At 34.4% G+C, this 26,510-nt stretch overlaps 1 protein-coding gene across 1 annotated transcript in view; it reads left to right on the top strand.

Moving 5' to 3' along the window:
• Positions 1-9,317: 9,317 nt before the first annotated feature.
• Positions 9,318-26,510, top strand: part of LOC101895970 (cysteine sulfinic acid decarboxylase) — a 43,053-nt gene continuing 25,860 nt past the window's right edge. The window contains exons 1-2 of the mRNA XM_059128376.1: positions 9,318-9,596; positions 9,661-10,301. Coding sequence (XP_058984359.1) covers positions 9,440-9,596; positions 9,661-10,301 — 798 coding nt within the window. The 5' untranslated portion in view covers positions 9,318-9,439. The remainder of the gene's footprint in view (positions 9,597-9,660; positions 10,302-26,510) is intronic.

Raw genomic sequence — 26,510 nt, 5'->3', positions numbered from 1 at the left:
ATGGAGGAAGAAGGATAGAAATCTAGAGGTGGGTCAAGTAGTTATCATTAAAAATGAAGAGACACATCCAGCTCGTTGGCCATTGGCGAAAGTGACAGATGTACATCCGGGAAAGGATGGGGTTGTAAGAGTGGCAACTGTGAAAACACAAGACGAAGAATTAAAGAGACCGATAAATAAATTGTGTCCATTAGGGCACGTAGATAATATACAAGAAGATCTGCAACAAAAACCCATGTCAGTGAATACAACAAGGCGGTTACCGAATCTAATGCGAAATCCTGCAATGATGCTGACCATGATTATGAATCTTTGTTTGGTAATGTCGACTAAGGCATCTTCCCTCAAAGGATTGAACAGTTCGTCGGCAATGTGCTTAGATCCATTTTCACAAATTCATATGGCCACATCTTCATGGAACATGGTTGTTTATTTTGAAATGAAACCCTACTTAGAGACACTGGAGCTTGCAACAAGGTTGTTAAACACCTCGAAGGAGATATGCCCTAGACTCCAAACATTTGAGGATCAATGCTGGTCAGTCATAAACAATATGGAGTATAAAGTTAACAAAATCAAGACGAATAACCGTTTATTCTTGAGGGAAGATAAACGACATAGAGGGGGAGCTCCATTGAATTTCATAGGGTCTTTTCAGCATTGGGCATTCGGAGTGATGGACGACGAGGACCGCGTGACAATGGAAAGCAATATGAGAAACTTATTAGCCAACCAACATGATCTAAAAGAACTAACGAAAAAGCAGACATCGGTAGTTGATTCTACGATCAACCTGCTGAAAAGAACGACAGAGGAAGTCAATTCTCACTTTACGGAAATAAAGTGTAAAATTGAGAACATAAGCGCCACAATGAACGAGAGCTATTTCGTCTATAGAGAATCAATTCGATTCTTTATGATCACCAAACAGATGCATGAACTCGTAGAAGAATGTGAGGAGGTGCAAAAAGAAGGCTTGGAGATATTGTTAGACGCGAATAATGGTCATGTACACCCTGTGCTTCTAAGTCCGGAACAACTGCAGTCAGAGGTAGCTAGAATTCGGAATGAGCTACCCGCTAAATATGTTTTACCCGGTAAGAGCACTGGAACAAAACTTAAGGAGGTCCTACATTTGATGAGGGGACATGGAATGTTCATCGGTTCACAATTGATAATCGACTTAAAGATTCCTCTATTCAATCGGCATTCATCTCAAGTCTACAGAGTAATTCCAATTCCCTTTGAGCAAGAGGGTACGGTATTGATACCGAGGATAAAGGCACCATACATCGTTTATAATTTCGAATTAGATTCGTTTCACTACCTGACACAAGCCATGCTGAACGAATGCAAAAAGAAGGCTTGGAGATATTGTTAGACGCGAATAATGGTCATGTACACCCTGTGCTTATAAGTCCGGAACAACTGCAGTCAGAGGTAGCTAGAATTCGGAATGAGCTACCCGCTAAATATGTTTTACCCGGTAAGAGCACTGGAACAAAACTTAAGGAGGTCCTACATTTGATGAGGGGACATGGAATGTTCATCGGTTCACAATTGATAATCGACTTAAAGATTCCTCTATTCAATCGGCATTCATCTCAAGTCTACAGAGTAATTCCAATTCCCTTTGAGCAAGAGGGTACGGTATTGATACCGAGGATAAAGGCACCATACATCGTTTATAATTTCGAATTAGATTCGTTTCACTACCTGACACAAGCCATGCTGAACGAATGCAAAAGAACATTGGGAGATGAAATTGTATGTGAAGAGAACTTCCCTTGGAGAGATGCCATTACAAACAATTGCGAACTAGCACCACTGAGGTCACACATTAAGCTAAACTGCGCGTATGATGAAGTGGAGAAAAGTCCATATTGGATACAAATGAGGCATAAAGGAAATTGGCTCTTTAAGATTTTCGGAAATGCATCGGCTCATATAAAGTGCTCTGAAAACAGCAAGTCATCATGGAACTCCCGTAGCAAGGCATTTTATCTTTGGAGGCGGACTGCACGGCTAGGATTGATAAAGTGACTTTGGTAGCAGTCCATCGACAAAGGAATAAAACACCATCCCAATTTCACTCTATACTTTAAAAGGACGTGAGTCAGGCACAAAAGTATGTTATAAAACCCCTAGGCAATGTGCTAGTCAATCATCATGAAGAGATCAACCAACTAAAGAAGCTAGTGTATGACTTGAAGAAGGAGAATATTCAGTTAAGAGGGTTAGAATTCCATTATTTGTCCGGACACTTCGCATTTATTTTAGTAATAATAATATCAATAATTCTCATAATTCTATTTATAAGAAAAATGATAATTAGAAAACATATTGCTGCTATACAATTTCCAGTCGTACCGAATGTCTAGATAATATTTGCCGGCCGGGAGAATGTTCATAGAAATATGAACATAATTTTTACATTAGTTTAATCTATGCATAGACAATGCTCGATCATAAAATATTTTTTTGCCGTAGTCATAAATATCGGGAAAACACTTGTGTTTTAAATAAGTGCAGCATAGTTTATGACACTTAATGTGAACGGTTGGGGTGCACTGATAATAAAGGCAATGCCCAAGTGATAATGCACTCAGTCGACAGAAGATAAGTGGAGGTTGTTCTAAAAATAAGATACCCTAAGATTAATATTGTAGCTTAGCTCTTAAGAAACATATTTAACCAAATAAAATCAGAATTGAAATAACACACAGACGAAACGGTCGTGTTTCTATTCTCAACAACCAATATTTGAGGAATTTTAAAGGGGCTATATCATTTGTACAAATGATTCCTCATGTAACCCCCAGGATTGTATCAAATTTAAAACTTCATCGTAACTTTTGCGGATTATAGGCAAAATATTTGCGGCCCTGTGTGTATGGTTAATCGATACAAAATGGACTCTAAAAAAGTTAGATCCGGGAATCCCTCTTTTGGGATTTTTATTCACCAACCGAAAAATTTCCTAACCCCAAGATTGTCTGCGGCGCAGTGTAATTACTGACGATAGCGCATAGTGCCCGTATAATGTTACCTATGATTTAAGGTTACTTTTAAGGATACGGAAGAATTTTCCGAGTATATGAATTCTTTCCTTACTCTATTTTCAATTCACTCTACTATTTTGTAAAGTCCGCATTTTACAGTGCCTCTTCATATTCGGTATTTCACTGATCGAAGTCCCAATGAATTTTGCAATTTTAATTTTCTCATTGGATGGATTATTTCATATTTAATCAAAATTGAAAATTTGGGTATGGAAACCATATAACAGCATGTATAGAAAATATCCAAATTTTCTCGATTTTTTCGGTTTTTTCAATTAGAATTTTCAATTCTAAAAGGAATTCTGACACAATTCTACACAAAATTCAATATCATAATAGAACAGTCAATTTTTCAGTTCCGGGATTTTTCTCAAAATTTTGTTTCATGACAACGTTTCCACTGTAATTACCGTTCTCAACCGATGTGTTACTATACTTTTTCAATTTTTTACATATAAATTTAAAGAAGTAGAATAGTAGAATATAGTATATATACCCCAAGTTAGGTTTTTAAAGAAAAAAATATTGACCACACCTACTTTTACGCCCACTATTTCGATTTATCTAAAATCCTTAATTTACCAAATAATGAAGATATAAGTTTTAAAATTAAAGTTAGACTGTAGACTTTCCCTCCAATCCTACGTGTTTATTTGGGTACTGAGGAACAGACTATTACAACTATTTGGATATTTTTTTTTAAATGTTCGTCCTACCCAGATTTAGGTTTTTATGCAAAGAAAATGTGAACACTCCCTTTTTTGCGCATTTGCCAATTTTTTCGATTTACGTAAAATTCTAATATTTGCCAAAATCATGAAGATATCTGTTCCACAGCTAGTATACGACGTAATCTTGACTCTCGCCCCAACCCTAGGTATCTGTTTGGGGTCAGAGGAACTGGCCACACATACTTCTTTAAATTTATATGTAAAAAAATTTAAAAAGTATAGTAACACATCGGTTGAGAACTGTAATTACAGTGGAAACGTTGTCATGAAACAAAATTTTGAGAAAAATTGCGGAACTGAAAAAAATGATTGTTCTGTTATGATATGGAATTTTGTGTAGAATTGTTTCAGAATTTCTTTTAGAATTGAAAATTCTAATTGAAAAAAACCGAAAAAATCGAGAAAATTTTCCATATTTTCTATACATGCTGTTATATGGTTGCCATACCCAAATTTTAAATTTTGATTAGATATGAAATAATCCATCCAATGAGAACTCAAAATGCAAAATTCATTGGGACTTCAATCAGTGAAATACCGAATATGAAGAGGCACTGTAATATGCGGAATTTACAAACTAGTAGAGTGAATTGAAAATATAGTAAGGAAAGGATTCATATACTCGGAAAATTCTTCCGAACCCTTAAAAGTAACCTTAAATCATCGGTAACATTACACGGACTATCGTCAGTAATTACACTGCGCCGCAGACAATCTTGGGGTTAGGAATTTTTTCGGTTGGTAAATAAAAATCCCAAAATAGGGGTTCCCGGAGATAACTTTTTTAGAGTCCATTTTGTATCGATTAACCATACACACAGGGCCGCAAATATTTTGCCCTATAATCCGCAAAAGTTACGATGAAGTTTTAAATTTGATACAGCCCTCGGGGTTACATGAGGAATCATTTGTACAAAATATGTATCAGGTTGGTCTACATTGTGATTTAGCCCCTTTCAAATTCCTCAAATGTTGGTAATTTGAGATTTTAGAAAAAAAATTTTTTTCAAACAATTATAAGTATAGAACCATGCTTCATTATAACTCTTATGTGATGTTATCTGGTGATTTTAGCTATTACCGGGGTCTTGATCACATTTTTCAATTGATTTTGCCCTTATTTGGCATCTAGCTTCTGGTAGAAGTCCTCTTCGCGAAAATTTTTCAATGTCAATGTTTTTGAATAGGGCTCATATAAAAGTACTTCCTGATTTTAACTTTTTCGAGGGTTTTGATTATATTTTCGAATCGATTTGACTTAAAATGTGTGTTTAGGCTTCTTTGGGGTAGACAACCATCTTACATGGCCTATTATAAACAGTAAATGTATACTTTTTAATATATATGCTATATTATTTAGGTTTTTAACTACAACCTCTTACTGAAAAATAGGATCAGGTTTTTGAAAGACGTATTTATTTCTTATTAATCGATTCATCATTTATACTAAAAATTGTGCCACTTATGTGAGCCAGATGTGTGAATTATTATGCTTTAAAAACTCATCGCAATGTTATTATCAAACTTAAATCGAGTTCGAGATGGGTAATATCGGTCTATAGTTCTTATAAATGTGATGTAAGAGTTCGATTCTCTTCACATCCCATTATTTCTACTAACACAAGATCTGCTGGGATATGTCAGTCCATTCCTTCTGGTATCTCCTCCTCAAAGACACATAAAATGTGAAATTAACATCCGATTCTTTTCAGACTTATTACATCTCAATATTTCCATCAACGCAAGATCTGTAAAAAGTCTACTATATGATTTATTTTAGTACCTCTTTATATTCGTTATATCATCGTATATGTGGCCGCTCGTTAAAATCGCAATAAAGGCGAAATATTTAGGTCAATTGTTGAACATTTATACAATATTCCTAGGATGTTAAAATATATTTGTTTCGTTTAGTTATAATAATGCCGCTAAACATTCATCCTTTTGTATGTTTTTGTTATTATTTCTACCGAATTAACTGTAATTTGACATTTGAAGTTCTCAGTATTGTGAAAACATTACCGGTAACAACTATTTACTATTGTTTTCCAATATGCATAGCCCCAATTTGAGAGTACGTTGATGCTTTGAGAAGTATTTTTTAATCAAAATTGTATAGAATATATGCAAAGTTTCTCTTTAATGCATAGTTTTAAAGCAAAATAATTCACAAATCTGGCTCACATAAATGTCACAATTATTAGTATAAATGATGACTCGGTTAAATAGAAATAAATGCGTTTTTCAAAAAAACCTGATCCCATTTTTCAGTAAGAGGTATATAGCATGTATATTAAAAAGTATACATTAACTGTTTATAATAGGCCCATGTAAGATGGTTCTCTACCCCCAAAGTAGCCTAAACACACATTTTAAGTCAAATCGATTCGAAAATATAACCAAAACCCTTAAAATAGGTAAAATCAGGAGGTACTTCTATATGAGCGCTACTACGAAACATTGACATTGAAAAATTTTCGCGAAGTGTTCTTCTACCAGAAGCTAGATGCCAAATAAGGGCAAAATCAATTGAAATATGTGACCAAGACCCTGGTAATAGCAAAAATTACCGGATACCTTCACATAAGAGTTATAATAAAGCCTCCTGGTCTTATACTTATAATTATTTGAAAGAATGTGTTTTTCTTTCTAAAATCTCAAATTACCAACATTTGAGGATTTTGAAAGGGACTATATCACAATGTAGACCAACCTGACACATATTTTGTACAAATGATTCCTCATGTAACCCCTAGGACTGTATCAAATTTAAAACTTTATCGTAACTTTTGCGGAGTATAGGGCAAAACATTTGCGGCCCTTTGTCTATGGTTAAGCTATATAAAATGGACTTTAAAAAAGTTCTTTTGGGATTTTTATTTACCAACCGAAAAACTTCCTAACCCCAACATTGTCTGCGGCGCAGTGTAATTACTGATGATAGCGCATAGTGCCCGTATAACTTTACCTATGATTTAATGTTACTTTTAAGGGTTCGGAAGAATTTTCTGAGTATATGAATCCTTTTCTTACTATATTTTCAATTCACTCCACTATTTTGTATAGTCCGCATATTACAGTGCCTCTTCATATTCGGTATTTCACTGATTGAAGTCCCAATGAATTATGCATTTTGAAATTCTTTTGGATGGATTATTTCCATATCTAATCAAAATTGAAAATTTGGGTATGGCCACCATATAAGAGCATGTATAGAAAATATGCAAACTTTCTCCATTTTTTCGGTTTTTTCCAATAAGAATTTTCAATTTCAAAAGGCATTCTGAAACAATTCTACACAAAATTCCATATCATAATAGAACAATCAATTTTTTCAGTTCCGCGATTTTTCTCAAAATTTTGTTTCATGACAACGTTTCCACTGTAATTACAAATAACCAAAAGAAAATTTAAGTCAAATCGACCCAGCCGTTCTCAACTGATGTGTTACTATACCTTTTCATATTTTTTACATATAAATTTAAAGAAGTAGGTGTGGCCAGTTCTTCTGACCCAAACAGATACCTAGGGTTGGAGGGACAGAATCAAAATTACGTGGAGGATATCAGATATCTTCATGATTTAGGGAAAAATTAGGATTTTAGATAAATCGAAAAAATCGGATCGGAATCGAAAACAGGATTGGAGGGAAAGTCGTATGTCGTGTAATAATTTTAAAACCGATTTCTTCATTATTTGGCAAATATAAAGATTTTAGATAAATCGAAATAGTGGGCATAAAAGTAGGAGTGGTCAATATTTTGTTCTTTAAAAACCTAACTCGCAGAAAAAATTATGCAAATCGGTTCAGTCGTTCGCAACTGATTCCATTACCAACGAACAACAATCGATTTTTATATATATATATAGATATGTGCAAAATTTTGCAAAATGTGGAAATATGCGTGAGGTAACACATATAGTCGACCGAAGAATTCCATTTTTCATACTTCATCTAATACAGATAAAAATATTGTTAGGGAGAAATATTTATATATAGCAATTTCTAAAGAATCGCTGACTTGTTTCGCAAGTCATAACAGATAAAAGTATTGAACATTGGGCTCCTTTGTGGGTGAGGTACCAAAAGGGGTTCGCAGATATATGCCATTTTCACAGCAGATCTTTTGTTAAAAAAATGTTTATATGTGTAAAATTTGAAGTGAGTTTGAAGCTTATTTCGCTTTCTTTGAGCGTTTGGTTTTTCAAAATCCCCCTACGTGGGGGACGTACCAGAAGAAATGGTCCGATCTCTACCATCTTTATGTGTTGATGGGAATATTGAGATGTACTAAGTCTGAATAAAATTGGAGGTTCATTTCGCGTTTTATGAGCTTCATGGATATTCAAAATTTTGTCCCTTTGTTGGGGAGGCACCCGAAGGAGTAGACCGACATATCACACCACACCAGACCTTAGGCTAACCAGACCTTGGGCTAATAAAAATATTGTGGTGTGTCTAATTTTAAGAGAACTGGATGCTTATTTCGGTTTTTATGATCGTTTTGGTCATTAAAAACTTTCACCCTTTGTGGGGGAGGTACAACAAGGAATGGTCCGATATCTACCATCTTTATTACAGATCTGGTGTTGATGGAAATATTGAGATGTGCCAAGTCTGAATGGAATTGGATGTTAATTTGGTGTTTTATAAGCTTCATGAATATTCAAAATTTTGACATTTGTGTGGGAGGTACCACAAGGAATAGACCGATATATTCCATCTTCACACCAGACCTTGGGTTCATAAAAAGATTGTGATGTGCGTAATTTTAAGACAATCGGACACTTACATCACATTTTATAAAAGTAATAATTATTCAAAATGTCGACCGTTTGTGGGGGAGGTACTGAAAGGAGTTGACCGATATTGTCCATTTTCGCACCTGAACTAGCACTGTTGCAAATATTCGGATTTGCAAAGTTGGAGCAAAATCTGATTATCCTCTCTCTTTCTGTGCCGTAAATTATTTTCTTTGAAAATGTTGACATTTTAAGGGGGAGGTAACAGAAGGAGTGGACCGATATTGACTCTAATTCTGTTCTTAGTTTTTGAAGTTTTTTATTTGTTGGTAACTATAAAGATTACGGGTATAAATTGCTTGAAGAGCAAACTTTTTCATTCATGAAAATTCTCATGTATTTTTTTAGATATTCATTCCTCATCAAATGCGCTGACTAAAGCCCTCAATTCAGAACATTACATTTTCATTGCAATTAAGACTGTAATTATATTAATTACCGCAAATTTTGTTACATGAATAAACTTCTACCACAATTGTTTGTTGCTGCTCATTTTCTTTCATATTGAATTTAATTTAAATTTAGCTTGCTTTGCAGGTGTTTGGTTTCCACAACAGAATTAAATCACTACGTCATAAAGTCTATATTGTTGATGTGTTTGTACATTTCGACAGTTCCAATTTATGACATGTATTGAATAAATAAACATCACTACACACAATGATGTTCACATAATTAATTTTTTTATAACTCATGTTACCTACCGGTTTCAATGGCATGGTATTTATAAAAGCTACAGCTTTTATCCGATGAATGCAGTTGGATTGCAACTGAATAACAGTGAATACCTTCGTCGATTTAGTATAATACATTGTGCTGAACCGAAACATTACGGTATACAAAATGCTTGCCAGCGAAAGTTTAAATGGTCATCGCCATCACCATCATCCGCGTCAACATCAAGATTCTAATGAGTACAACGAATCTATATTTAAAAAGGTAGACCAAGTGGCCTCTGATGGGTACGGAGAAAAAAAGTTGGCACACGATGTTGCTCTATGTAAGGCAATTATATTGTTTTTTATTTCAAATCGCAATCTAACGAGTCTTTACTCTCTCAATAGCGAATGTAGATGTCAATGTCATTGCGAATTCTTTAAATAGTGGTTCAAAGTTAACGGAGGTATACGCTGATAAACAATTTTTGTTTGAAGAAAATGCAATGAGTAGCAAAAAGGAGGAAATTAAAAAAAAAAGCAAGCTCATTCCAAGTCATCCAAATGAAGACGTTAAGGGATTTCTACATGAATGCATAGAGGAAATTATAAATTCAGCCGTCTACAGTGGTACTAAGCGTTCAAGCAGGGTTGTGGAATGGCATTCTCCAGAAGAGCTTAGATCTCTGTTTGACTTCAAACTTAAGCATCATGCGGAATCTCATGACAATCTTTTGAAACTGTTAAAGAAAACAATTGATTATTCCGTCAAGACGGGACATCCTTATTTTATAAATCAGCTGTATTCAGGAGTAGATCCATATGCATTAATAGGACAATGGCTTACAGATGCCCTAAATCCAAGCGTCTATACATATGAAGTTGCCCCAGTTTTCACAATAATGGAAGAAGAAATATTGTCTGAAATGCGACGAATAGTTGGCTTTCCCAATGACGGCTACGGCGATGGCATATTTTGCCCTGGAGGATCTATTGCCAATGGATATGCAATTAGTTGTGCGCGATACTACAAATTTCCAGATTCGAAGGTAAGATAATTTACATATTCAATCTAAATTACTCCCTTGAATGTGACAAATTATTTATGTATGTAAAAAAGTGCTGTTAACATTTTCTCGTTTTACGAGAAAATTACTGCTGTTATCAAAAAAAAAAAAAAATAATAGTAATAATACCAAGGTAACAGACAACACAACATTTGAAAATATATGGGTATGGGTCTATTTATATATCGAGGTATCGTTACATCGGAGCTATACGAAGACCTGGACTTGCACAGACAATCTTCTATTACAGCCTGTAGCATCCATTACGAACTTCAAATATGACATCTCAATCAATTTCGGTGAGTATTGTACCTAAAATCGTCAAAATACCGAATATAGGGAGGTACAGTTATATGGGGGTTATACGAAGACGTGGACATGCACAGAAAATTTTCTGTCATAGGCTGTAACTTCCATTACGAACTTCAAATACCAAATTAGAAACAATTCAAGTGAATAATGTCGCTAAAATCATAAAAATACCGAATATCGGAAGGTACCGTTATATGAGGGCTATACGAAGACGTAGACCTGCACAGCCAATTTTCTGTCTAAGGCTGTAGTATCCATTTCGAACTTCAAATACCAAATTTGAAACAATTTCTTTGAATAATGTAGCTAAAATCATCAAAAGACCGTATATCGGGAGGTACCGTTATGTGTGGCCTATATGAAAACGTGGACCTACATCGCCCATTTACGAACTTTACCTGCCTACTGGCAAAATAAACATGTCTTGATTCGTTCGAAAGATAGTGTGAAATAGCATTCAATTTTCGAATAAGTTTAGATTTTTTCGAATTGGTCAACTTTGGCACGAATTATGACCTTCAAAAGGCCAATGAAAGCGTCACACGCTGCCCGAATGTTGCTCTGCGGTATTTTGGCCCATTCCTGGAGAAGCGCTTGCTTGAGGTAGTCGACACTTTGGTACTTTTATACCCTCCACCTTGAAAAGGAGGGTATATTAACTTTGTCATTCCGTTTGTAACATCCCTAAATATTCGTCGTAGACCCCATAATGAATATATGTTCATAATCAGCATAAAATTCTAAGTCGATTTAACGATGTCCGTCTGTCTGTCTGTTGAAATCAGGATTGGTATTGAAAATGAGATGTATCGGTCCACGTTTTGGTATAGCCCCCATATAACGGTACCTCCCGATATTCGGTATTTTGATGATTTTTCCAACAGTTTTTTACGGATTTGTCTAAAAATTTGTATTTGTGGGTCATAATAGGTTCTAGCTCCGGTGGCAAAACATTACATGTATAGGTCCACGATTTGGTATAGACCCCATATAATGGTACCTCCCGATATTCGGTATTTTGACGATTTTAGCGACATTATTCACTGAAATTGTTTCAATGATTTTCAACAATGTTGTACTTAACGTGCTATAACCAAACCAAGATGCGGCGGCTTCAGCATTACTTTCAATCGATGTTTGCATTTTTAATAGAAAAAAACAAACATTTTGAAAATTTTTAAATCAATACTATCTGGCCCAATCCGCGTTGCCGGCCGTAGTTTTTGTCTTTAATGCATAATAATTGTCATATCTGGCTCAAATAAGTGGCATAATTTTTACTTAAAATGATGATTCGACTAAATAGAAATAAATACGCATCACATAAATGTCAATACAGGTTCACGTACCGGGCGATTTATAGTGTTTTTAAAAACCTTTTTAAGAACCTGATCCCACTTTTCAGGTTTTAATTTGACAGTTAAAAACCTAAATAACAGAAAAGTTAGGGACTCCATAAAGTTCACGTACCGAGCGACTTATAGTGTTTTTAAAAACCTTTTTAAGAACCTGATCCCACTTTTCAGGTTTTAATTTGACAGTTAAAAACCTAAATAACAGAAAAGTTACGGACTCCATAAAGTATGCTAAAGAGTAGAAATCTTTGTCGATTAAATTATGTCCGTGAGCCTCTCCGTTCACCATTTGCAATTACAACAGAGGTCACCACATTTAATATGCGTCTTTCAACCTTTGCACAGGCTTTAATATTATTCTTAGGACGATTGATGTTACAAAAATTATATATTTGCCCTCATATAATATTATCTTCTAATATTCGTCGACCAAATGTACTCTAATTTGGCCGATTCGAGGTATTTTAAAGATCTGAAAAGCATTTTCGAGCTTATAAATCATTTGTAAAAAAATTATAACAAAATTCCACATTACGATTTATTTTCTATTTCCCAATACTACTTTATACTCGTTATATCATCGGGTTTAATCAAATTTTCAAACCTCAATTATCAGTATTATAAAGAGCTTATCAATATTTTCCAAATCAAAAGATTTGAATTCGTAACTTTTAGAATACCATGTTGTAAGTTATTTATTTTTTACCAGTGTAATATCCTATGCCAATTAATTTTTAATTCCGAAAGGCATTCTGAAACAATTCAACAAAAAATTCCATATGAAAATAGAACAGTAAATTTTTTCAGTTCCGTGACTTTTCCGGATATTTTTCTCAATTTTTTTTATGAAAACGTTACCATTATTCAATTCAATTTTATTTATCCAATATTTATTTTTTATGGAACTTATAATACAATTTTTAAGATATATCATAGTGATTTACAGCAATTAAATTTCATGTAATACTTTATAAATAAGAGCACTTGATTTTAATTGATTTATAGGAAAAAGGATACAAAACCTATATTTGAACTACAAAAAAGATTTCAAATATAATTAGAAAATATATTGATTAAAATAACAAATACAAATTTAAATACAATAAATTTCAATTTGATAATTTTAATATGTCATATGAAATATATTAAAATTCTTCTATACATTCTCTTATCTTAAAATAACGAGATGTCGAAACTTTTATAAAAAATTTATCATTGAGGCGTTTTATAAAATAGGCGAATAGTTCATATCCTGTTTCTTCATGTAACGTAGGGGTAGGAAAATGCCAGTTTTGTCTTTGTCAGGCATTTATTTTGAATTATCTGGAACTTTTTTATATGCGATTTCGCAGCTCTATTCCAAATAGGGTACGCGTAAGACAGAATTGGCCGTATTACACCATTATATAATAAATTTTTGTTTTCCAAGCACAATTTGGATCTTCTATTCATGAAGGGTCATAAGGCTCTAGAGGCTTTTAACGCCTTCTGGCACGATGATTGGACATGATATTTAAACGGTGGCTTACATTTTTGTGTTGTGTAAAATTGCTACACCCCACCAACCCTATTTTTTCGGTCATTACGATAAATGTTGTAATTTTCAAAAAATGGTCTGTGGTTTTCTTTGTAAAATGTTTCATTTAGTCCGGCTATGTGAACATTATTTTCTTTAAGAATATTTTGTAATTGTATCATATATGAATTAATACAGTTGGCATTCCAGTGTAAAATATTTAATGTCTCTATGCCATTATTTAAGATCATAGGCATATCTTAAAAGAGACATTACAATTTGAATTTTTTGTACTTTGGACGTACATCTGCACAGGTCATCAAGAGAAGAGAAAAAAATGTTGAATAGTTCATCAATGTTAAATAGATTGGGATAGATTACTGCCGAAGCATAGGTTGTTGAGTTGTTGTTGTTTGCAAGCAACGGCGAAACATGATGTGTGTTGTTTATATTTGCTGAGGTACGTGCTTGTCTGGGACGTACAACTGTGTGCCTATTTCTCTGATTTGCGGTTACTTTTTGTTTTATTTCTATATATTTTTGGCGCATAGGGCAATTAACATCATTCGCGGCATGATCCGATCTAGGTTGACCTGCATTTATACAATTAAAACAGGAGAACACATGGGGCCGTTTATTATCTTTTGTAAGAGGGCATTCATCAGTTGATTTCCTATTACAATGGTCAGCACCATGACCATGCATCTGACAATTCCAGCATATTGTAGGTTTCTCTGATTTTATACCCTACACCACATAGTAGTAAGGGTATTATGTCTTTGTGCATTTGTTTGTAACATGGAGAAGGAAGCGAAATAGACCAATAGTTACTTTTGAGGATCTCCATAGAATCACTTTCAGAGTTGATTTTATTTTACTATTTTTTATATTTTATTATTTATTATCCGATTGAGATGAAATTTTGCACATATCATTTGTTTGGCCCAAGGACGAACCCTATTGAAATTGGAGATAATCGGTCAAAATTTTGATATAGCTCCGATATATATCTTCGTCCGATTTGCCTTTTATTGTGCACCAAACGTGTAATATCAGCCCGAATAGTATAGCATTTTGCATATACAACCAAATTAGGCCTGAAAATAAGTATGCCGAAATTGATCGGTTCAGATATAGCTATAGCTCCCATATATATTGTTCATCCGATTTGTTATTTTTGTCCTCCGCAGCCGTAATATGCACTCTGGAACAACAAAATTTGGGCAAATATATCAAATGCAGCTCAGAAATATCTTTGCTGAATTTTATCGAGATTTCTTCAGATTTGGATATATCTCCCATACATAACTTCGTCCGATTTACCTTTTATTGTGCACCAAACGTCTAATATTTGCCCAAATGGGATAAATGGCACTTACGACCGAATTGAGACTAGAAGCTAGTATGCGAAATGTGGTGAAGATCGGTTCAGATATAACTACAGCTCCCATATATATTGTTCCTCCGATTTGTAGTATTTGTTACCCACAACCGTAATATGCACTCCGTAACAATGATATTCAGGGAAATATATCAAATTAGGCCTGAAAATAAGTATGCCAAATTTGATCGAAATAGGTTCAGATATAGCTATAGCTCCCTTATGTATTGTTAATCCGATTTGTTATTTTTGTCCTCCGCTGCCGTAATATGCACTCTGTAAAAACAATATTTGGGGAAATATATCAAATGCAGCTCAGAAATATCTTTGCCAAATTTTATCGAGATCGGTTCAGATTTGGATATAGCTCCCATATATATCTTTATCTGATTTCAAATTTATTTTGCACCAAATGGGCAATACAAGTCCGAATTTAAAAGATACAAATGCTTCGGCATATTTAGTCCTTTGAACTTTAAATTATAATTATCGGCCCCGCCCGACTTTAGTACTTTCTTTACTGATTTTGATTTGTATTTTTCCAAGTTGCGTGGATTTTACAAATTAGTTATTATATTTTTTAAGTTATTTGGGTTAAAGGATTTCCTATTAAAATTGACCTTGTACACCGCGTTATCAGCACTACTAAATCTTGTTTGAACTTCAGTTACAGATGCTGGAGGTAGGTTGTATGCTATGAGATCTTTTATGATTTCATCTACATTTAACCTAGGGAGACCGTATAGGAAAGTGGTATACAGCTTGTTTGATTTTGAATTAAACGTGTGGAACTTAATCAATCCTTCTTTTAATACCTTGACACAGAAATCATATTTTTCCTACGTTTGCGGAAATATTTTTGTGCCAATGGAAGTGCGTTTGTAAGTACATCCGTCTCCGGTCAAAAGTTGAATTTCCTTCATTGATACATTTACATCCGCTACAATCGGTGGTGGTTTTGCAAATACCTTGGAAGAATTTAAGTTGATATTCGACTCGAAAAAGTCAGAAAAGTCATCCATATAAGATTATGCACTGTATCTGTTGAAATTTGAACATGATGGTTGGTCAGACAATGATTTAGTCGATGAAAACAAAAGACGCTGCTTAGCTTTAGATCTTGTTCGGGATGGATTATCGGCACGGCGTGCCGCCGGTTTGCCCACGGGGGGCTTGACCATTGTGCACTGACTAGACGGTATGCAGATTAACGCGGTAATACTGTTATTGTTTTTGCCGAATAATGCAAAACAAAGAAACAAAAAAGAAGTCACAATTAACGGTAGTGATTTTTGTTTATGCGTACTAACAACCGTCACGGGCAAAGCTAGTTAAGCACTGAACATTTCCATTAATTACAAATAACCAAGAGAAAAATTGAGTCAAATCGGTCCATCCAGTAGAGAACGAATGTTTTACTATACCTATTTAAATTTTTTACCTATAGATTTAAAGAAGTAGGTCTGGCCAGTTCCTCTGACCCCAAATCAAGATTACGTCGTATACTAACTGATTTTGGCAAATATTAGAATTTTAGGTAAATCAAAAAAATGGGCGTAAAAGTAGGCGTGGTCACTTTTTCTTGGCATAAAACCTAAGTCGTGGTAGGACGAACATTTAAAAAAATTCAAATCTTGGATTGATTCTTACCAACGAAAAACAATTGATTTTTTTATATATATATAGATTAAAAAATAGGCGTGGTCAGTTCCTCAGCCCCCCAAATAAATACTACAAAATACATTATTTGGGAAATATAAGGATTTTAGATAAATCGAAATAGTGGGCGTAAACGGAGGCGTGGTCAATATTTTTTTCTTTAAAAAGCTAACTCGGGGCATGACGAACGTTTGTACAAAAAATTATGCAAATCAGTCCAGCCGTTCTCAACTGATTTCTTTACCAACGAACAACAATTGATTTTTATATATATAGATTTTGATTGGAAAAACAATTTGCCCCAAATTTTGTACTTCAAATCAATTCGCCCTGATTACAACTTTGACATGGTTCTAATGTTTCCATTACCATAAGGTGGAGGATATTAAAAGTTAGGCCCGGCCGAACATAATGTTTTTTATTTGTTTAGTGTCAACCTTGCTGTTCAAAATACTCCAGTCACAATAGTCCAACGGATTGGTGTCCGGAGATTTTGGTGGCCATTGTGCGCTGGAAATGAAGCGAGGAACCTCATTTTGTAACCATTCTTAGTTGCGCGTGCTGAGTGCGATGATGCTGAGTCCTGTTGGAATGTCCAAGGACTGCGGCCAAAATGTTTGCGTGCCCAAGGCTTTAATACACCCTCCACAATATTTTCGCGATAATATTCGGCATTTATTCTGATGCCACGGTCCATTAATTCGAGCGGAGAGCGAACATCCACTGTTATGGCGGCCCACACTATCACCGTGGCCGGCGCTTGAGTTCTGGTGGCCAACCGAATGTACACATTTTCAGCTGACCTCTTTGGCAAGTAAACACTTCAGCTGGAAGATGCGAACACATTTTAACAAACAAAAAAGACCGACAAAGCGTTATGGGGCTCATTTCTTTCATATGAAAAAGAACTCAAAAAGCAAAATTCATTGGGAGTGCAATTAGTAAAATACCGGATGTAAAAAAATAGTAAAGCGAATAGGACATTTAGTAAGAAAAGGATTTATATGCCATAACTTCTTCGTAAACTTTCAAGATACCTTAGATCGCTTTTGCAGGTCATAATTTGGGTCGTAAAAGCCGGATAAGTGTACAACCCGATTTCAAGTATATTTTAGATTTTAACCATATTTTTTCATACTAATTTCGACAAATGTGGATAAATTGAGAAGAAACCATCATTGCAAAAAATTTTCACGTTTTGGTGTAACCATCATATGATTTAAGCGATTTTCGGAGTCTTCGCCACCTTTTTAATTTTTTGGGACTTATTTGGCATCTTTGTTTCTGAAGAGGTAGGAAAGCTTTTCGCATAAAATGTTCAATTTTTGGAGTAGGGACCATCTTGGTCTTGACAACATTTATTAATTGATTTGACTAAAAAAAATTATTTAGGCTACCCTGGGTAGAGAACCATTTTACAGATAATTCTCCAAATAGGCATTTATTAAGTATAGTCCCCACATTAGTGTACCCCAAGCCCACTTTCCTAACCAATGTGTGGGCAGAAAAGAACATTTTGTATTCTATTGAATTTGTAACCCCCTATATGAAATAAACTCCAAAATGTCACGCTGGGACTCATTCAGTCGGAAATTGTGGCAGAAACATGAGAAAAAATAGAAATATACAATAGGAACACGGGACAGAACATTTGTCACTGAATTATACTGTGATGAAAAATATGTACTTTATGGGCAAGCACAATTTAAATGACAAAATAATGAATTCCCATCTTACGGAAATGGGCTTAAAAGAGTAACTATCTTTGACTATTCTGAAATCATTCTGCCCTCTATTATGAGGTGGACAAAACTAAATACCACGCAGCACGGTATTTTAAATGTTGAAAATACAAATTCCAAAGTACAGCTCATTTGTATGGAAATTGTTGCTAAGCTCTTTACAATACCAAATATTGAGCCGAGTTTTCACATGGTGCTGCTATAGATGTTCTATCTCATATAGGTTTTTATACCCTCCACCATAGTATGGTGGTCATTCCGTTTGTAACACCTCGAAATATACATTTTAGACCCCACAAAGTATATATATTCTTGATCAGCATAAAATTCTATGTCGATTTAGCGATGTCCGTCCGTCTGTGGAAATCACTCTAGCTTCCGAACGAATTTAAGTAGATTGATAAAATTATGCTCAAATGTATGTTATGTGTGCAGAACCTTTGGTATTGAAAATGGGCCATGTAGGTCCACGTTTTGGTATAGCCCCCATATAACGGTACCTCCCGATATTCGGTATTTTATTGATTTTAGGGACATTTTTCACCAGAATGGTTTCAAATCTGATATTTGATGTTCGTATTGAATACTACAGCCTACGACAGAAAATTGTCTGTCCAGGTCCACATCTTCGTATAGCCCCCATACAACGGTACCTCCCGATATTCGGTATTTTATTGATTTTAGGGACATTTTTCACCAGACTTGTTTCAAATCTGATATTTGAAGTTCGTAATGGATACTACAGCCTACGACAGAAAATTGTCTGTCCAGGCCCACATCATCGTATAGCCCCCATACAACGGTACCTTTCGATATTTTGATGATTTTAGCGACATTATTTACGGGAATTGTTTCAAATTTCGCATTTAAAGTTCGTACTAGATACTACATCCTGTGACAGAAAATTGTTTGTGGAGGTCCACGTCTTCGTATAGCCCCCATATAACGGTACCTCCCGATATTCGGTATTTTGATGCTTTTAGCGGCATTATTTACCGGAATTGTTTCAAATCTGGTATTTGAAGTTCGTAATAGATACTACAGTCTAACACGTGAAATAAGCCATGTAGGTCTATGTCTTCGTATAGCCCCCATATAGCGGCACCTCCCGATATTCGGTATTTTGATGATTTTTGCGACATTATTTACCGGAATTGTTTCGAATTTGGTATTTGAAGTTCGTAATTAATACTACAGCCTAAGACGGAAAATGGACCATGTAGGTCCACGTCTTCGTATAGCACCCATATAAAGGTACCTCCCGATACTCGGTACTTTGCTGATTTTAGCGACATTATTTACCGGAATTCTTTCAAATCTGGTATTTGAAGTTCGTAATAGATACTACAGTCTAACACGTGAAATAAGCCATGTAGGTCTATGTCTTCGTATAGCCCCCATATAGCGGCACCTCCCGATATTCGGTATTTTGATGATTTTTGCGACATTATTTACCGGAATTGTTTCGAATTTGGTATTTGAAGTTCGTAATTAATACTACAGCCTAAGACGGAAAATGGACCATGTAGGTCCACGTCTTCGTATAGCACCCATATAAAGGTACCTCCCGATACTCGGTACTTTGCTGATTTTAGCGACATTATTTACCGGAATTCTTTCAAATCTGGTATTTGAAGTTCGTAATAGATACTACAGTCTAACACGTGAAATAAGCCATGTAGGTCTATGTCTTCGTATAGCCCCCATATAGCGGCACCTCCCGATATTCGATATTTTGATGATTTTTACGACATTATTTACCGGAATTGTTTCGAATTTGGTATTTGAAGTTCGTAATTAATACTACAGCCTATGACAGAAAATTGTCTGTGCAGGTCCACGGTTTATAACTCCCATGGTACCTCCATATATTCAGTATTTTGATGATTTCAGCTACATTATAAACAGATTTTTTCAAGTTTTGCTTTTGAATATTGTAATAGCTAATGACAAAAGTTGCCCAGGCAGGTCCACGTCCTCGTATAGACCCTGATATACGGCTACACTGAGTATTTATACCCTAATATATGGCTACATTCAGTATTTTATTTTTTAACAGAATTTTTAACGGATTTTATTTTATTTATTTATTTATTTATTTATTTTTTTTTTTTTTGAAAATTACCAAATTTTTTCCAAATGGTGGAGGGTATTCAAGTTTTTTTACTTGTTAAGACTCGAATTAAAGCCTTTTGCTGAAATATAAGATCAGGCTATCCCAAATATCTACATTCGACGGTATTTGAACATCTATTATAATTTGCCATGAATATTTATTTCTACTAGGAAATTACTATGGAGTCATTAATTATATCTAGGATTTATTATGCTTCAAAAATATGCATATAAAGACTAAAAGTACGGGTCGGCAACATAGACCGGGTCGGCTAGCATATCTATATATATAAATGTAAGTTGTGTTAGTTACTACGCTTATAACTTTTTAAATATTAAAATTTTTAAAATTTTCATTTTGACTTTTCAAATGAACAATAGTAATGTTTTATTTTGCATGATTTTTTTCTAATTTTGACTTACTTTTTTCTAATGTACATTTGTAGTGTTTTTATATTTTATTTTTGAATTCGAATATTAATACCAATTTATTTAATTGACTTGATTTCTTGAGAACTGAAATTGATGGCGGGTTACATGGAAGTGTAGTACCGAATTATGTGGTGGCGAAACGGAATTGATGATATCGAAATAATTTAACGCGGTCACACCAAAGTTAAAAGATAATTACTTTTTCAAAATCGCTAAAAAATCATGAACAAGAGATCTCATTGCATTGCTGTAAAAAATCAACGAACAAGTTAAAGATTTTTTCAATTTGTTATTCTTTTTTTGTCAATTTTTTTCAATTTGTATTATCATATTGAATTCAGTGGATTTTTTGTGAACAAAATAAAGAGTAATATTTCAACATATACAATTTTTAACCCAAAAAAAATGAAATAAGTGCGAAATAGGATGTTAACTGACATCTACCCTTCAACGCCAGGGCCTACATCACGGTTCAGCTAGGACTTTTAGAAAGAAAAGGTTTTATATCCTTCCAGAAATTCTTCCCAAACATTCAAAATACCCTAAATCGCTTTTGCAGGTCTTTATATCGATTATAACTCACGGATAAGGGAACAACCCGATTTCATACTTATATAACCATCTTTGATTTAAGCTATTTTTGGGGTCTTGGCCGCTTTTTTCTTTTTTTCCCTTGTTTAGCATTTTTGTTTCTAAGGGGGTAGAGAACCTCTTGGCATACAATTTGAAATTTTCAGAGTAGGGCCCATATTGGTCTTGACCACATTCATCAATTGATTTTGCTAAAAAAAATTTATTTATGCCACCCTGGGGTAGGGAACCATCATACAGATAATTGCCACATAGGAATTTATTTAAGTAAAGTCCCCACATTGGAGTATCCCCAAGTCAACTTTCACATCTAATGTGTGGTCAGAAAAGAACATTTTGTATTCTATTGAATTTGTAACCCCCAAGAGAATATTGGCTGGGATGTACATATATATGAAATAAATTGTGGAAACATGAACAAATTACAAATATAAGAAAGTAGCACGGGACCGAATATTTGTTGAATCATCATTGAATTATACTATGATGAAAATATGGACTTTAAGGGGTCTCCAACTTACAATTTAAATGGCAAATAAAATTAATTCCCATCTTATCATTCTGCCCTCAATTATGAGGTGGATAAAACTATTTTTACTTATTTAAATCACGCGAAATGCTATGACATGCTATATTGTTCTGCTATATTTTTGATTTGGCCTCTATTTGTCATCTTGGATTATAAGGGGTAGAAGAAAGTTTTCAATGTAGGTCGATGTTTCGGAGTAGTGCCCATATAAAGAAGGTACCTCCTAATTTTACCATATTTCAAAGAATTTGGCTATAAAAATTAATTTAATCCCTTACATGGCGATAAGATTGATATATACTTTTTAATAGATTTGTATAGCACATCCACACAGTTGAAGCCCACGGTTTAAATATTGAAGCCCACGGCTTTAAAAATGGGTACAGGTATTTTAAAACACTTTTAATCGACCTGTACGTGAACACTTATATCAGTCATATCTGTGAATAATTATGCTTGGACAATTGCATAATAGACAAATGCATGCATAAAAACAAAAACTATATAATAATAAAATGTCGTTCGTTGGTAATTGAATCAGTTGCGAACGACTGGACCGATTCGGATAATTTGTTCTTACAAATGTCCGGCATTCCTTAACTTAGTTTTTTAAAGAAAGAAACACGACCTCGCCCACAGCTACTTTTTCGATTTAACTAAAATTATTATATTTGCCAAAATAATTAAGATATCAGTTTGGAAGTTTCAAGTATATGATATACTTTTCAATCTCCCTCCAACCCATAGTATTTAATTGGGGCTGGATTAGTTAACGAAGTACTTTTTTTAAATATCTATATGTATAAAATCAAATGTCGTTCGTTGGCATTGGCATCAGTTGTGAACGGCTCTACCGATTTTTGTTTATAATTACAAGGGAAGATTTTAGATTACAATGGAAGATCCAAAAAACAAGAAAATTTTTTAACGAGTGTCGCTGAAAAATATATATATATATATATTTTTTTTTTTTTTTTTTGAACGAAAACTAACTTTTGTATTTGGAGAAGGTTTAGTGTTAGAAATCTAAAATTTGGTATTATGATCACTCTGATCTGTTCGGGACCTCTATATTGAACACACATCAAAAACCTAAAATAGGAAAGTCATTGGGTAAATTTCAAAACAGCTGAGCGTTAAGCTTGAACTCTCCTCAATCTTCAGGTGGACCAAGCCAAATACCTAAAATGATGATCTTCTAACAATTACCGCAAAACCGCTAAAATATATACTTACTAATAAATGTCTAAGTATTCTAAGGACCGCTGTATTACGCATACTACTATTATATAGAGTTTATACGAAATACCCACTATTATATCAAATTAGAGGCCCTTCGGTTTAAAATACATAGTCGGTTAAAAATGTATAATGGTCGGTACCTTTATAATTGTTTTAGCAAAAACAGCAATATTTCAGTTATTCAAAATAACTACAATCGACCGCCATCTATTTATAGCAACTCCATCAAAATAGGGAACTATGTTGACATTTTTTTTTTGTTTCGTTCGTTCCCACGCCTGTCACACCCGCCCCTGCCGACCGAGGGGCCACCTCCCTATACGTAGAGAGCGCGTACACACCAAAGTCCGGATTAAGGCGGGTTAGCAATGGTTTCACACCAGCTACAGAAACTCATCAGCCAGTGAATAAAATAATAAATATAAAAGACACACCCAAACATAAGTTAACAAGGTACAGATTTCTAAAATCGCTGCTCATTGGCTGCGTCTACTGTACCGCAAAGGGAAATGTAGATCAAGCTTAGTAATTTATAACAGAATTTCAATCTACTGTTTACTACTATTACTCAAAGGCGAGTTCTACTAGTTCCGCTTGGGGAGATGTAGATAAGATGCCGTAAAATGAGTTTGGAGAATTAAGAACAAAAAAATGAAACAATTGAAGGAGACTTTTATGTGGGAAAATAAATACCAATCATCTTAGGAGTACGACAAGTGTCTATTTCATTCATTTATCTTAAATATTGTGCGTTTGAGAGAAATGTATGGAAAAGTTTACACAACTGTTAGATTGACTTCAATTACAAGCCATCGTATTTGAGCAAAGTGCAGGTCTTTCAAATGGAAATACTGTATAATAAACCAAACAAAAAACAAGTAAAAAAGCTGTAAGTTCGGCCGGGCCGAACTTTTAATACCCTCCACCATTTGGTACAAATTTGGCAATTTCCAAAAAAAATAAAATAAATAAATAAATAAAAAAATAAAATAAAAAAAATCCTTTAAAAATTCTGTTAAAATCTTAAAAATACCGAATGTCTATACGACGACGTATACATGCATAGGCAACTTTTGTCATAAGTTATTACAACATTTAAATGCGAAACATGAAGAAAAATTTGTTTATACTGTAGCTAAAATCATCAAAATACCGAATATAGGGGGTTCCGTTATATGGGGGCTATACCAAGACGTGGACCTGCACAGACAATTTTCTGGCATGGGCTGAAGTATCCATTACCAACTTCAAATGCGAAATTTAAAACAATCCCGGTAAATAATGTCGCTAAAATCATCAAAATACCGAATATCGGGGGGTACGGTATATGGGGCCTATACGAAGACGTGGACCTACATGGTCCATTTTCTGTTTTCTGCTGCAGTATCTATTACGAACTTCAAATACCAAATTTGGAACGGTTCCGTTAAATAATGTCGCTAAAATCATCAAAATACCGAATATCGGGGGGTACGGTATATGGGGGCTATACGAAGACGTGGACCTACATGGTCCATTTTCTGTTTTCTGCTGCAGTATCTTTTACGAACTTCAAATACCAAATTTGGAACGGTTCCGTTAAATAATGTCGTTAAAATCATCAAAATACCGAATATCGGGGGGTACCGTTATATGGGGGCTATACGAAGACGTGGACCTGCACAGATAATTTTCTGTCTTAGGCTGTAGTATCCATTACGAACTTCAAATGCCAAATTTGAAACAATTCCGGTGAATAATGTCGCTAAAATCATCAAAATACCGAATATCGAGAGGTACCGTTATATGGGGGCTATATGAAAACTTGGACCTACATGACCCATTTACGAACTTAACCTGCCTACTGGAAAAATATACATGTGTGCAAAATTTTAGCCTTCTATCTCAATTCGTTCGAAAGATAGCGTGATTACAACAGACAGACAGACAGACAGACAGACAGACAGACACACAGACAGACAGACGGACATGGCTAAATCGTCTTAGAATTTTACGCTGATCAAGAATATATATACTTTGTTGGGTCTGACGTGAGTATTTCGAGGAGTTACAAACGGAATGACAAAATTAATATACCCTCCATAGTATGGTGGAGGGTATAATAAAATAATCATTACAAACATAAACGAAGGGACCGGTTCAGCTAGTTTTATATATTTTGAAAATGCATGTGCGAGTATTTTTGGATTAATGAAAATCCAACTAGTTTTCAGTTTTATATACTGAAAGAAACAGCTTCATACCATAAATGAAATCCTACGATCCGTCAACGAAATTTGTTATTGATTTTATATATATATATATATATATATATATATATATATATATATATATATATATATATATATATACATATACATATCGCTTTTGCAGGTCCTGTTATCGATCATAATTCACGGATAATTCTTTTTTTAGCCCTTATTTGGCATCTTTGTTTCTAAGGGGGTAGAGAACCTCTCCGCATAAGATTTGAAATTTTCAGAATAGGGCACATATTGCTCTTGACCACATTCATCAATTGATTTGGCTAAAAAATTGTATTTATAGGAATTTATTTAAGTCAAGTCCCAACATTGGAATATCCCCAAGTCCACCTTCACATCTTATGTGTGGTCAGAAACCAAAATTTTGTACGAAATTCGGCATGAGTGGCTAAATTTGGTACAAAAAAAAATTTGACAAATTATATTGAAATACGCTCAGATGTGATTATAGCTCTCATATATATACTCAGCCGATTTCACATATTTGATGCACCCAAAGCGAGAGGGACAAAATCTGTCACCAGCAAAAATTGCCAAATTATATTGAAATCAGTTGAGATTTGGATATAGCTAACATATATATTTCGGCCGATTTCATACATATTATGCACCAAACACGATATATATGACCGATTCCAATGAAATTCAGAATATGTGGCGGAATTTGGTTATAATAATAAATGTGATAAATTAATTGAAAATAAGTTAAGATTTGGATATAGCTCCCATACATATATTCTCGGCCGATTTCACATATTTGACGCACCAATTTCAATGAAATATGAAAGGTGTGGCGGAGTTTGGTGTAAAAGTAATTTTTTTATACCCTCCACCATACTATGGAGGGTATATTCATTCTGTCATTCCGTTTGTAACTCCTCGAAATACTCATGTCAGACCCAACAAAGTATATATATTCTTGATCAGCGTAAAATTCTAAGGCGATTTAGCCATGTCCGTCTGTCTGTCTGTGTGTCTGTCTGTCTGTCTGTCTGTCTGTCTGTCTGTCTGTCTGTCCGTCTGTCTGTCTGTCTGTTGTAATCACGCTATCTT

This window comes from Musca domestica, unplaced genomic scaffold (genome assembly GCF_030504385.1).
Source record: "Musca domestica strain aabys unplaced genomic scaffold, Musca_domestica.polishedcontigs.V.1.1 5, whole genome shotgun sequence".
NCBI classification, from domain to species: Eukaryota; Metazoa; Arthropoda; class Insecta; order Diptera; family Muscidae; genus Musca; species Musca domestica.
This window is presented reverse-complemented; position numbering and strand designations above follow the sequence as displayed.